Source organism: Ptychodera flava, chromosome 15, assembly GCF_041260155.1.
Source record: "Ptychodera flava strain L36383 chromosome 15, AS_Pfla_20210202, whole genome shotgun sequence".
In the NCBI taxonomy this organism is placed as follows: domain Eukaryota; kingdom Metazoa; phylum Hemichordata; class Enteropneusta; family Ptychoderidae; genus Ptychodera; species Ptychodera flava.
The window spans coordinates 34,696,863-34,711,672 of record NC_091942.1 but is presented as its reverse complement, the minus strand read 5'-3'; the positions used below and the strand labels follow the sequence as shown (position 1 = coordinate 34,711,672).

Genomic DNA, 14,810 nt, shown 5'->3' with positions numbered 1-14,810 from the left:
GTTGACTGCATCGTCATAGCTTCTTCTATGCACTATCGCTTAGTGCATACATATGTGAAATGGTCAAATCTCGTGGTATGAGCGCGTTTTGGTGGTTTATTGATTAACAAGAACAACAACAGCAGCAGCAACAGCAGCAGCAGCAACAGCAACGACGACGACAACTTTATTGCATAGTGTAGCAACATACATGTACTTCGGGAAGTGTGGTGGAGCATGTTCAAAAATTAATCATCCCGTGCATAATCAGGTAAGATTTCTACTGGGGATGATTTTGTAGTGTTAAAAATATTCTTTGAAATAGGCATCTTTTCTTCAAAAGTCAAAATATACCGAAATTCCTGTCTATCGCTCGATTGTTCAAAATCCTGAGTATATATTAAGGTGAGGTCGTAGCACAGGCGTGCCAATCACTATTAATGAGCTTATTATTGAGTTTTTCTCAGTTTTCTCTGTCACTGTCAGTCCCTCTCCTTTTCTTCATGCTCTGACTGATCGTAGTAAATAAAATAAATGACTGTATAGCCTAACCTATAGCCTCTTGACTCTTTACTTATTTTACACCCCATTACAAGGACGCTTATCTCTCACATACACATCTTGTAATTAATTAGTAAACACAACTAATTATGCTAATCCGTGGACTTATCAAGGGTTGGTCAACATAGAGATAGAAGAGTAACCTTTCCTATCTTTCGCGATGTTGACTAACCCATAAAATCCCTGATAAGTCCACGGATTAGCATAATTAGTCATGTTGACTATTAATTACAAGATGTGTGTATATGAGAGATAAACGTCCTTGTAATGGGGTTTAAAATAAATAAATAGTCAAGGGGCTAGGTTAGGCTATAAAAAATCATTTAGTTTGATTTACTACGATCAGTCAGAGCAGGAAGAAAAGGAGAAGAACTGATAGAGAAAACAGAGAAAAACTCATAATAAGCTCATTAACGTAGCTTGCGGGTAACGCGAATATTCGTACTGCGCATGGTATCTGCGCATGCGTATGAACGTTCTTTCCGCGAGCGTTCTTTCCGGAAGTGGTCTTTTTGTCGCGATATAGCATACAGTTACTTTGCGGTGCGACTTTCAAATCTGGTTTGTCAAAAAGTTCACACCAAGATAGCAAACTCTATGTAACAGGCCCGTTTTAAGTGTGACAAATGTGGGATTATTTGCAGTATTTAAGTGAACTAAACTTTATTTAATACCTATTAAAAAGTTTCGAATATATCAAACTAAACGGGGATCTGTCGCTAGAGGGCGCTTCAGAGTAGCATTTTTTGTATTAAAAATGCCCATATCTTAAAAAATTGTGCGGTGACCCCCATTTTTTTTCCGTTTGATTCGAAATCTATATATTGTTGGGCTTAATTTACGAGAGTTTAAAGAAAACGTAGATTTCAGATCATGACATTTGTAATGAAAATATCAAAATTTGGCTGACTTTGCTATTTTTATAAAAGTACTGTCCATTGAAACGTTGTTATATTTTCTGATATTTTCAAAAGTAGATCACAAAAATAATATATTACAATAGAGGGACTTGTGTTGTATAAAATCTGTCAAATTGTTTTTACTGTATTTCAGTTTATTATTCAATAACACAAGTTAATCGAATAATACAACATTTTAACCGATTTCAGCTAAATGTTTCCGCAGGACAACATAAAGGGCACAATATCTCCAAAATTTGCATGGGTACCCAATCTTTTTTTCTTATATTTTAACATTTCATCTCATCCCAGACATCTGAAAATTTCAGAAAAATCCTGATTAAAGTCACTATTAGCCGCGATCTACCTTAATAGTGATTGGGCCGCCTGTGGTCGTAGCTGAGAAATTTCTCATTTTTATATTTACTCCATTTGATGATATAATGATATTCTTCTTCTATAACAAGTCATATTACAAAAATGACAATGTCTCTCATTGGACGGATTTTAATACCGCTATAAATAAGATAATCAGGTACGGTAAATATACCATCCTGACTTTCACTTGGTCAATTGAGGGCGCTGTCTGAGACGGTGCCTGCGGTCATGGCCAGGTCACGGTGGTGTGGCTTCAGGCAAACCCGGCAACTCGTAAGCACAGTCGGGTTGTTCTTTGCGAATTTGTATTCCAACGTCAACGCTGGAGCCATTCGGCAGGAATAACTGAACGTTTAAGGTGTGTGTACATATTCAGTCTAGACATTTTACTGAGATAATCGTTTTGAAACTCATTCAATTTCGAGTTCTGATTTTTGCGCTTTGCAAGCTTCTAGCTGCAATGTGACCACATAAGCTTACTGTTAGAGGTTCCACTTTATTGCTATTGTATATCTTGTACTCTGTACCACGATAGGGGTGTGAATGTACCTAGCCCTGCGTACCAACACACAGCACGGTACGTGGTGGGAGGCCGTATAACGCCGGAAACACACAGCACGTACCGGTATAAGGGCTGTACCCAGCTGTCTGAAGGCGCAAGCCTATCAGTACTACAGTATACTATTACCAGAGTCGAGACTTAAATATATGAACGAACCCGATACCTTAAGAAATTATTAAAACAATCTTAGTTTTATATTTTAGTACTTTCAACTTCCAGAGAACGAAATCATTTCATGGAATATTGTTTTGTGCACTGAAACAAGGTTTTTGACATGGAGGGACTTTTTCACCAAGACACCACTGTGCATTGTGAAAAAGACATGAGCACTGTTTCAATTTCAGAAGTATGTTCAGATCATCTACTGAGATAAAATGTAAAAAATTTCACAAAGTCTGCAAGCAAGGCTGCTTGCCGTAAACATATTGATGTTTTCAGCAATGACCTCAAATGCTTCAACTTTGCTGGAATGATAACACTGTAAATGGATCATTAGCAGCTATGGAATTTCCACTTGACAGATACGATGACTTTCAACTAATTATATTGTTATCATATTTAGAAATAACTTTTCTTGCTTTTTGTAGGATATTACTGTTAGTCTCACCACTTTGACTTTTACAACAAATATCAGAACATATTAAACAGGATGGGGAGTTTTTCAAGCTGGATTCTGTTTGTGATAGCTGCATGGACAGTGACATCAACAGGTGTCGTTGTGTCTGCTCAAAAGTGTGAAGTAGAACCAAACTTACGTTTCAACTGCCACCCGGAGATAATAGGATTTGGCCGAGAAAACTGTTTAAAGAGGGGATGCTGCTGGGATGAAAGACAGAGTGCAACTGGAGGTCAAGAAGAATTCAAGTCAAGATTAAACACTTATGATGGGAAGGTACCACAGTGTTACTATTCAAGTGATTTCCCCAGTTACACTGTTACCAAGCAGCAAGAAAAACCATTTGGATATACCCTCGATCTCTCCAGAAAATCTCAAAGCTATTACCCAAAGGATGTCATGCAACTAACAGCAGATGTATTCTTTGAGACAAAAACAAGACTTCATGTAAAGGTATGTTGAAATGATGAATTTACAATTGTGTGTGTGTTATTGTTTTCATAATAATCAGGTCAGTACATGTACAATGAACTGAGAGCAGAGTCCACTTAACTTAAACCTCTACTTACAAAGTGCATTGACTGCCCATAATTCTTGAACAGTGATATGACCATGACAATTTCAAATTTTTTTTCTGTCAATTTTATACTTGTTACTTGATAATTGTTGTGTCAAGCATTTGCAAATATAACATTTTATTGCACACCTGTTGCCATATACTATTTTCACTAGATGCAGAGGTTTGATACAGGTGATGCATTCAGTATATTAATTTTGACCTCTAACCTGTTGATTTGTCAGATTTAAATAAAGCCATTTATGGTGCATCATCAAAATTGCAGTGATTTTACCAGGAAACTGTTCATGTCATGCATTTGAGCTCCATAAGCTGTATCTTTTCGCTATTTTTTCAGAACTTTTGTTTTGTGGTTTCCCTACACTTTCTGCATTGAATTCCTAAACTGTAATTAAATGCCAAGTATTTAGCATACCAACACAACCTATATCAGTGTAATCTCCATTGTTATTGTTGAAAATTGTATTCAAGTCCGGACTAGAATTCATTTGTAAACAATAAACAATGATCACTACACACATACAAGCTGTGTTGACAAAAAGAATACTCGAAATTTTAGCATGACAAACGGATTAGGGTCAGACATGGTAGTTGATATACAGAAGCAGAATACTGAAAAACTTGCCACAAGTTACAGCTTATGTCCCTTTAAATAAATATAATCAACAGGAAATTATGTCTAAATAGTTTTGTAATTTCAAAACAAATGAAAAACAAGTTGCATATTTGGTGACATCTCTGCAAGGATTAGTAAATAGCACTGAGCCAACTGTGGTGCCAACCATATTCCTGCGTATGAATTTTGTGACAATTTGATTTCAGTCATCGCTGTACAATTCACATTATGCCGAGTATCTTCAAACTTCAGAGAGTAGCTCTAGAGAAAGGTAGGGTTATTCAGAAAATATGGCCCTGTATGGACTGATGCATTTGAGAAGCCGTAATTCACTCACTGAGCCGTCGTCTGTACAGGGCTGTGGTATTTTCTGAATAAGTCTACATTACTGCAATCACATTTGATGGCTGGAGGAGACTGACATGACACATTCTAAACTATTGAGATTAGTTTCAATTGTTCAAATTTGCTATTCATGTATGGTTGTTTTATACTAAAAGACATACACATTTGTGGTATCTCAATTTCCTTTGAAGATATATGATTCAGAGAAACCTCGGTATGAGGTTCCCTTGGATACGCCAAAAGTATCAACAAAAGCCAAATCTACAGATTACAGCGTCAACTTTGGTGAGACTCCGTTTAGTGTCCAAGTAAAACGACAGGCAACAGACACAACACTGTGAGTACATACTGGAATTTTACATAAAGCGGGTAAACGTTATTTGGGTTCCGCAGTCATTTTACCAGGGTTCACATTAGTATGTCAATGCAATCAGATTATGGGACAGCAATCTTACCAGGGTTTCCAAATCAATCACCAATGTTCCCCCAATCCTAGCAAAAACTCTGAGAAATCTGTTATTGGAAAGTTGACAGGTTATTACATGTTGCTAATGGGAATTATTATTGCAAAAGAAGTTTTGAAATTTAGTTTAACAATTGCAGATTCCACTTTGGGTTGCCATAAATACATGTAATATGTACCAGGGTTACTCTTCAGTGCATCTTATACATTTTTTATAACATTTGTTTGAAACTGCCAATAAACTCCTTACTTTTAACCTAAGTACCTCTGCATTCTCAATGACAGAATAGATACAAGTGTCAATCCAGCATTTATCTTCAGTGATCAGTTTCTTCAAATTTCAACCAAACTACCGAGTACATTCATCTATGGACTGGGTGAACATCGGCATTCTCTGCTGCTTGACCTCAACTGGACAAGTTTCACCTTCTGGAATCATGACATGTCCCCAGCGGTAAGTCAAATGATGTTTTTTTTTCTGTCAGGTTGGGGTGATTATGAAATTAAAGGGAGGCAGTTGTTGAACTGCGCTCAAAGGTTGCTAGGGACCCCTACGACCAATGTAAACACTGTATCCAAGGTACGTTGCGATTGATGAAAGTTAAACCATGTTTGTCATTATGTGCATTGTAAAATTTAAATGTTGCAGCTATGTTGACACAAAGCATCTATTTATAGTGCATCATATACATTGTTTGTAAACAAGAAAGTTGCACATGCGCAGTTCCGACGACTGCTTCCTTTAAAATGAAGCATCAAATCAGATGATGAAATTTGCCCTCAAAGGAAGTATGGATAAATTCATGATACCTCTTAAATACAACCAATTCCTGTTTTTTTTACGGACAAATTTGTAAAGAAGAAAATACAGTATTTATGAATAATATGTGGTTCCGTTGAAGGTAGTGTTTATCTTACGTCATCTCAATTATGTTATATGTACAGAATCTTATGAAGTCATGATAAAAGATGGTAGCTCACCTGTTGCCCTGTAATGGCCAGGAGGAGGGCTCCTACAAAAATGTAGTGTTCAAAATCCAGTGATATTTTCCACAGCATGATTGAAATTGATTCAAATTATATCTTCTGAGAATGATCTCTGCTGAAGCTTCTCGTAGCTACTTCTTTTGAGTGTCACAAAACAATTGACTTTAATGTCTGTAATTTGTACAGCCGCTGGTCAACCTGTATGGATCTCACCCATTTTACATGATGTTAGAGGAGGATGGGAATTCCCATGGAGTATTCCTGCTGAACAGTAATGGCATGGGTAAGTGAAACCGGAAAGCTATGGAATCAAATTAGGTCTGGAACTTGATATGAATAAATAATAGTATTCTCTAAGTGCCTACATTTATTAGGACAGATATTTTTATGGTATTTTGCTCACCTACAGTTATGCCCACTCATTTTGAATTTTTTATCGTGTGGAGTAAATTAAAATTGATCAAAGTTTCGCTGTTTTTGTTTGTTTATTCTTGATCACTGAAGAAAATGGTCGAAAGTTTTCTTGAATACAGTTTGAGCAAAAGTTTAAAATTTCTGTTTTGATGCATGCTACCTGGTATCAGCGTAAGGCTGAGATGTGGCATGAATTTATATATAAGACTGATGTCTATAGACCTATAAATGAGAGTTATATATAATCTTTATTAACTGTGTCATATTTTCCAAGATGTAATACTGCAGCCTACACCAGCTTTGACATGGCGTACCATTGGAGGTATCCTAGATTTCTACATTTTTCTGGGACCGTCACCTGATGAGGTCATTCAGCAGTACTCTGAGGTCATTGGTTTGCCATTCATGCCACCATATTGGAGTCTTGGCTTTCATCTTTGTCGCTATGGTTACAACAGTGCCAATAAAACTAGGGAAATCTGGCAAAGCATGCTCAAAGCTGGTATACCTCAAGTATGTTTTTATCATAGTTGGTTAAATTTGACAGTAGATTCATGACTTAAAAGTAGATAGCGTACAATTTTACATAAGTCTGTTGGCAACTCTTATAAATTTGCACAATTTAAGTCAAAAAACGATATCATCAATGGAAACGCATATGTACATTATTTTCTAGCATATTAGATAATAAAAGGTATCGTGTATTTTGGCTTTGATCTCCCCAAAATCCAGATAATGTTGTGAAATTTGTGAAAGAAATCTACAGTGCATGATGGAGATAAATTTTTCAGCTTTTTCAACCTTGCAGTCTAAATACAATGAATATACAAAGTTAACAGGTGTGAATGATTTTAAATTCTGAGAGTTTGTCACTGACACTTCAGTGTTGTTGAATGCACTGCATGAAATATGACTTACGGTATTTTTTCCAGGATGTACAATGGAATGACATTGACAGTATGGAGGGTCACAGAGATTTCACATACAATCAAGAAACATTCACGGAGCTACCAGCTTTGGTTGAAGAAATTCACCAACATAACCAATACTACATCACAATGTTGGTGAGATTCTTTAACAACATGATTTGACATTCAATACTTTTTATGATACTGTAAGCACATCAATTAGACAGTTTTATGCCATCCATACTCAAAACTAACCTGATTCAGACAAGTCTTTTTAAATAGTGATAATAGATACAATAATACAACTATAAATCAAATGTACTGTGCTGTCGTTAATACACATTTTATGTAAAGGCATTAAATGTAAGTATGAAATAATGTTTTTTCCGGGGAATTCACGATTTTTTAGAACTGGGATTAAAATATCAAAAACCAGCAAGGAGTTCATGTTCCCATTGAGTTACATGTACTTGGTTAAAATCTAATGTATGTTAATTCTTGATGAATGATTATCCAATCAAACAGTTTTTATTTGCAGCACTGCATGTGAATGTTGCAATCTTTCAACATTTGTGTTTTGGTAATTACTTGTCTCAGAGCTTTCCCATATTTTGACCAAAGTCCCACCTCTGTGTTTTAACTACATTGTAGATTATGGTATGTTTTCTTTCCTCTTACAATGTAACATCTACATTAGAGGTGATAAGACCAATAGTCCTATGTAAATTGCTGTTTAGATTTTTTGATATAATGTATTTGCAGGATCCTGGTATTCCAAATGATCAGCCTAAGGGGTCCTATCGCCCTTATGAAGATGGAATAGAATTAGGAGTGTTTGTCAAGGATTACCAAGGCAACCCCTTTGTTGGAAGGGTATGTAAATAGCAAAATTGAAAATGTTAATGAAATTGCCATAAACTGATCAATATGCAATCATTTACAAATTGAATGGAGATTATTCTTGAGCTGTAAATTTTGAATTATGAAATATTACTGCGCTAATTTTCTGTCCAAAATCATAAACAATGTAAAATTAAATGTACTGAATTAAGGTCTGTGTTTATATTCCACACTTTAAGCTACATTAGAATTCATGAATTCATGAGTTTCTAATCAAGAAAAGTGGTGAACAGTATACTTGTGGTGTATAGTTCATGTGTTTGGAAACTCTTGAATTATAAGTAAGTAACTTTGCAACTGAAATGTACATTTCCTGGATCAAATAGACAATGTGATATTTTTAGCTAGTAAGTATTCCTATGGGCTCACTTAATTCTTCATCTTTATTTAAGGTTTGGCCAGGAAGAACTGTGTTCCCAGATTACACCAACCCAGTCACTGTGAAATGGTGGCAGCAGGAGACACAAAGATTTCATGATAAAATCAAATTTGATGGACTTTGGAATGTAAGTGTTTCAAGTTTAAGAATTATTAATGCATCAGAGAGAATTCCCAAGTGGCAGATTTGGTACTCTTTTAACCTTCATAGTGACATGTAAGAGATTCTCAAACTGGGCAGTGGTGTATCCAAAATTCTTCTACCCCTGTGAGGGCGCTCTACCATATGATACTGTAAACTCAGAAAACACTACCAAGATGTGCCTTGAACTCATTGTCATTGTGAGAGTTGATTATTCTTCTTTCACATGGTTTGTTTTTAAGAACATTCCTTTGTATGTTTTTCGTTTGCTTTACTAATATGTACAGTTATCAGTGTAGAAATGAGGTTTCATGTTGATGATGGATATGTTAACTACCAAAGTTCTATTCATGAATGTATTTACTTTCCAAAAAGCTCTATCAGGTTCACAGGAGTATATCATAAATCTGGTTGATGCAAGAAAAAATGGAAAAAAACATAAATTGAGCATTGGGATGTGAAATTACAGATTTACCATAGTTGCTGTTCAAATTGATTGTGAAAAAAACATTCATATAAACACATTTTGGCATAACATGGTACCTTCACCATTGAGTGGCATGAGATGTACATGGACGCACTCTTCCAATTGTAATTTTAGGTTTAACCTTGCCTTTGTACCTGTACCTTTACCAGCACATGTCGCTGGAAGTCAATCAGTAATTTGTGGATGCATTTAACTTTCCTTTATTTGGACAGATTTAGCAAGGTTGTGTTAGGAAAGTTGTACGATTTTAATTATGTTTTGTCCAAATTTGCATGGAGTATAGGAAATAAGCAATTAAATGTTTTGCTTTGTGTGACCCAAGTATCTGTTGCTGACCTTAACACTGACAACGATGACTATGATTGAGAACATAACCATTACAATTTTTCTTTCAGGACATGAATGAACCATCAAACTTTGTCTATGGCGCTGCGGGTTTTGGTTGTCCTATTGATAGTCCATACGACTATCCACCTTATGTACCAAGTAAGTTCCAACTACTGTCCACCTTATTACGGTCCCTCCACAAACATTTGTGGAGGGACTGTGACCTTATGTACCAATTGAGTTGTTCACTGGAATATCAACCATTCAGTTTTCAAATTGTGCATGGAGGTTATAGTTTACTCATTAGCTTTGGAATACTGAGATCTGAAAGATTATCTAACTGGTGACTTGGGATTTGGTGGAGTATGTAGCACAGCTTTAGTTTATTTTTGTCGGCTGATCATTTTATGTCATGAAACAAACATGTAGTCTGATGATATTTTCAAATCACCATAAAAATTTTTGCATTTAACTGTTAGTTTTTTTGATCCCAAAGGTTGCTTTTGCCCACTTGAAATATTGTATTCTGGTTCTTATGGTTTTTTGTTTTTTTATTGAAATTTGTATGGAAAATTTGTCTTCTCAAATGGAATTAGCCTAAAATGTGTGATAGTAAATGATGCTATAGGGCTGTTGGTTGATATTTTAACTGACTTTTAACTTTATTTCAGATGTATTTGGTTTTGTTCTTGGTGACAGAACCATATGCCCATCAGCACAGCATAATTTATCATTACACTATGATGTACATAACATCTATGGTTTGACTGAAGTTATAGCAACATACAAGTAAGTTTGTGAAAAATGTCTTCTACTTATGTAGAAAAGTTCCCAAATGAAAAGAACAAGTGTGAAAGGCATACACATGCAGTGCTGTTTTTTTTTACCGAATTTTTTCAGCAAACTGCTGACAGCAAACTCGATTAAACCAGACTGGTATATTTGTCAATTTTTCACACACTTCCTCGGCATTAGATGTTGTTGTCAGATGATTAATTGTATTCACGGTGTGTTTTTACAGTGCCCTTAAGAACATTCGCGGTAAACGGCCATTTGTTCTCTCAAGATCTACGTTTGCTGGTAGTGGCAAGTACACAGCACACTGGACTGGAGATAATCTTAGTAGCTGGGTGGATTTATATTATTCTATACCAGGTACATATTTTAATTGTCAGGAAGACCTTGAGATCTATACCACAAAGTGACTTATTGCTATTACAAATCTATACCACCAATGTTGCTGCTGTGAGCAGAACCACTGCTCATGAATACGAATGTACATATGATGGACATCACAGAAGTGAAACTTCTTGAAAATCACTGATACTACAGACACTGCAGTTGGCAAACTTGGTTTTTGTATAATCGATTTCCCTCTATGTCCATGTGTAATTAATTTCACAATTAGTTTCCCTTGACGTCTTTGTTTAATTAGCTGTCACTGATTGCAACTCTGTGCTCATTTATTTACTCCACAGCCATTTTGAACTTGAACATGTTTGGTATCCCCTTGGTTGGCGTGGATATCTGTGGCTTTGAAGGTGATACAACAGAGGAGCTCTGTCAAAGATGGCAGCAAGTTGGTGCTTTCTATCCATTTTCAAGAAATCACAATGCTATAGGGTCAAAGGTAATTCAAATTTTATGGATGCATTAGGAATTGCTACGTCAGAAGAATGGGAAAGTTGCTATAACGATAAAACATACCCATTGGATTAAAGTAGAAAAAGTTTTGATTTTACAAAAGAAAAGTGCTGTATTTCCAGAAAGGTAGAAGTACATTGTGTTTTATCCATATCATCATGACTGTTTCTGTTCATTAACAGGACCAACACCCAACAGTGTTTAGCCAAGACATGCAAGCATCCACTCGGAAAGCCTTGTTGATACGCTATACATTACTACCATATCTGTATACCTTGTTTCATAGAGCAAATGCCGGGGGGAAAACTGTTGCAAGACCATTGTTTTTTGAGTGAGTAAGCAATGCAAACTTTCTCTTCTAAGTTAGTTTTAATTACGGTATCGTTGTCAGTAAATTTTTAGTGGCACACACTTCATACACCTGTACAATGAACTAGAAACATGACAATGGTATCCCAAATGCATCAGCCACACACAAAGACCAGAACTCATAGTCTTCAACACTGTTTACCAATTTTATATTCAACTGTCATTTTGCAACTGTTTTAAATACTGTACTCTAATACCCCATCTGTTTGCAAAAACTGCAATTTGTAACAAAGTATGCAACCGTGGGACTGGTGCCTCAATTCTGGAAAAGCCAGTTTTGTTTGCTTGTCAGCTGTAAGAGATGCTCAATTTCCATGCCCTGAATGCTTTAATGTATCTACAGCTCAAAATACTTTGGTGATATTATATAGATACCCATCAGACAGGAGCACGTACAGCATAGATAAACAATTTCTATGGGGAGAGGCACTGTTGATAACTCCAGTATTGCAACTAAGTGTGGTACAAGTGACAGGATACTTTCCTAAAGATACTTGGTATGATTACTACACAGTGAGTATGTCTTTTGTAAAATGTATTGATTTATACACTTTAACCCTTTCACCACCATGGTTTAGCCCAAGCCCATTGTTAGCAATGGTGATTGTGGACGTGTTTACAGGGAATCGGGGGTGAACAGGTTAAGAAGTGGAATGTTCTCCATTATTACATGTTGTTTATCAATGATAAAGTATACACCCCTGGTTAATGTTGAATCTATCATATTCATGTTCAATATGTCATTTTGAAAACTTAGTGGTACTATGATATTTATCAATTAGAACTATAATATTTATCAATTAGAACTATAAATTCTTTATTAATTTCATATTGCAACATTTATATAGGGTTGAAATTTCATTATCACCTGTCAAACGAAACATGCATGTCACAGTTTCACTTCAGTAATGCTCTCATAATTCTTAGATGATAGATGTTTTCATGTGTGGACTTTCTGCGCTCATTGTATGATATTTCTATCTTGCAGGGTATGTCCATCGAGTCTGAGGGACAACAAATCACCTTGGATGCCCCCTTGGATAAGATTAACTTACATATCAGAGGAGGGTATATCATCCCCACCCAACAACCAAACGTCACAACTTTTGCTGCCAGGAAAAATCCATTTGGACTGATCGTTGCCTTGTCTGGTGAAGGCATAGCTAATGGCTCTATTTACTGGGATGATGGTGACAGTTTAGGTATGATAGATACACTTTGCATGATACTCTAGATTTCAAAAGTAACATATCAAGGAGATGACAATGTCTTTTCCTGTGAATACAATGATATAAGCATTGAATTGCCTTGCCATTAGGGTAAATAAACTCAGTTCAACCAGTGTTTGTGGAAGTGGAAGGTAGTCGTTTGCACACATTCTCTTTGTGGAAAGGAAAGCCATCTATGAATAAACTTTGAACTATGGACAAATCCATCTACATCTTCTTAATCAGCTGTAATCTTTGAAAAATTGATTTTCAGTCAGAAGGGAATTCTTGATGAGTGTTGACTTATTTTTTGTGTCGTTGAGTAGCATTGAATCATTATGTTGAGGTATCTTTTCTCTTGACTGATATTCTCTCTTGACCGATTCCTTTCCTCATTTTATAAAAGTGATTAGGATTACATCATGAAATTTTTGTTTGCTTCTTTACAGATACATTTAAAAACAAGAAACACAATGCAATCAAGTTTACTGCAGCAAAGAATTCCATCACATGTAGAGTGGTGCATGATGGGTACTCTGAGGAACCAATGGTATTGGGTTCTGTGAGAGTGCTTGGCGTGGCAAACAAACCAGAGACCGTGACAGCCAACAGCAAGGCCGTACCTTTCTCTTATGATGTAGTGAACAAGGTATAGAAAAAGTGACAGTTGCCGACAGGATTTTGCTGTTAACAGCAGCACTTCAGATATTGAAATGATCTCAAAACTTAGGACATTTTTTCTGAGATTTTGAAGCAATAAAGTATGTGTGCGCATTGCAACCTCATTAGCACCTTAATCATTAGTTTCACTCAGCAGCTTTTCACATACTAAGGTCACATGAATTCTACGAGTTTTAGGTTACCAGGTTTGTTTAGATCCATTCATGTCTACAAGAGCGGTAGATAATCACTACTATTGTTCCTGACACTATAACCAGCTTGATGTTTTCTCACCTTTCACTGTTCAATGTTGTAACATCCAAATCCAGACTTACATATCTTCCTGCAGTACATCACAAACTTACAAAAAAATGTTGTATCATTCTTTACAGGTATTAAAATTGGACGTCCTGTCCTTGTTGCTGACCAAGCCTTTCATGATAGCGTGGACGTAGATGTATTACAATAACCATTTTATTTACAAAACTGAAGATCTCAGCGACACCATGAAATGAATTTCAGATTTTTGATTGTTATTGGTCATCGTAGTTAAAACAGCTTTGGAAGACTACAGAATGGACATAACATTTCTATTGTCACCAGGAATTTTTGATATTTTTATATGCATGATCAAGTAAAGATATTTTTCATTAGAACATTTTGAAAATATATTGTTTGATATTTACAAATGCTAATTTATCAAATTATTATTCTTGTTGTCCAAGATTTGTTTCCCATACTTCAGCTGCTATCAGAAATTACCTGGCAATTTACCGCATCTATTGTTTTTTTTACACCATCATGTGTCATTACTGTAGGAATGTTTTCAAATTGATTTGCAAGTTTTATAAATAGCATAAATGCAATGGTAACAAATCACTTTTATATGAACTTACAGAGGGTATAATAAGTTAAGTATTATACATCAATGTTTTGTCCAAGTCAGAAATGTATTTTGTGTGATTTTTCACCAGGAAAGTATAGGACAGTGTAATTTTTGGCAAGCATGGTGTGGTCTCTATTTTGAGCATTATTTTGTCATGTTTGATATAACTGGCTGACTGTAAAAGGCAGGTTGTCTCCATATTGTCTTTCAATACCTTACATTGGAACTACATTGAATACCATTTTGATGTCAAATTTTTCTGACACATTCACCATTAATATTTTGTATTTTTTCAGAACACAGTATGATAAAGTTCAGGAATATTGAGTGCAATATTGTCATTTCATGTATCAGAGAAAGATGAAATTTTCACTTCAAAACAATTCTCTGTAATGGTTCTCCATATTTGCCTATTTTTGGTGATATTCATGAATATGTTTAAATTTACATAATAAAGTATGTGAGAGTCTCACAACATCAGGTGGCTGTGAATTTTTTCATTGA

The 14,810-nt window shown here is 35.6% G+C and overlaps 1 protein-coding gene across 1 annotated transcript; it reads left to right on the top strand.

Annotated features, from left to right (window-relative positions):
* Nucleotides 1-2,020: 2,020 nt before the first annotated feature.
* LOC139151981 (lysosomal alpha-glucosidase-like) lies at nt 2,021-14,785 on the top strand. The gene is made up of 18 exons (XM_070725050.1): nt 2,021-2,175; nt 2,967-3,448; nt 4,725-4,870; nt 5,282-5,450; nt 6,170-6,266; nt 6,672-6,910; nt 7,330-7,461; nt 8,068-8,178; nt 8,598-8,711; nt 9,608-9,698; nt 10,211-10,328; nt 10,561-10,694; nt 11,018-11,169; nt 11,366-11,514; nt 11,924-12,065; nt 12,541-12,754; nt 13,210-13,409; nt 13,813-14,785. The coding sequence occupies exons 2-18, from the start codon at nt 3,029-3,031 to the stop codon at nt 13,873-13,875; spliced, it is 2,691 nt and encodes an 896-aa protein (XP_070581151.1). The 5' UTR covers nt 2,021-2,175; nt 2,967-3,028; the 3' UTR covers nt 13,876-14,785.
* Nucleotides 14,786-14,810: the final 25 nt, after the last annotated feature.

What these genes read in the sequence shown, in the direction of transcription:
- LOC139151981 (XM_070725050.1), top strand. Translation starts at nt 3,029, where the DNA reads ATGGGGAGTTTTTCAAGCTGGATTCTGTTTGTGATAGCTGCATGGACA. An exon ending in CTTGGTATGATTACTACACA is followed by an intron (nt 12,066 to 12,540) that starts GTGAGTATGTCT and finishes TCTATCTTGCAG; the next exon opens with GGTATGTCCATCGAGTCTGA. An exon ending in CTTATGATGTAGTGAACAAG is followed by an intron (nt 13,410 to 13,812) that starts GTATAGAAAAAG and finishes CATTCTTTACAG; the next exon opens with GTATTAAAATTGGACGTCCT.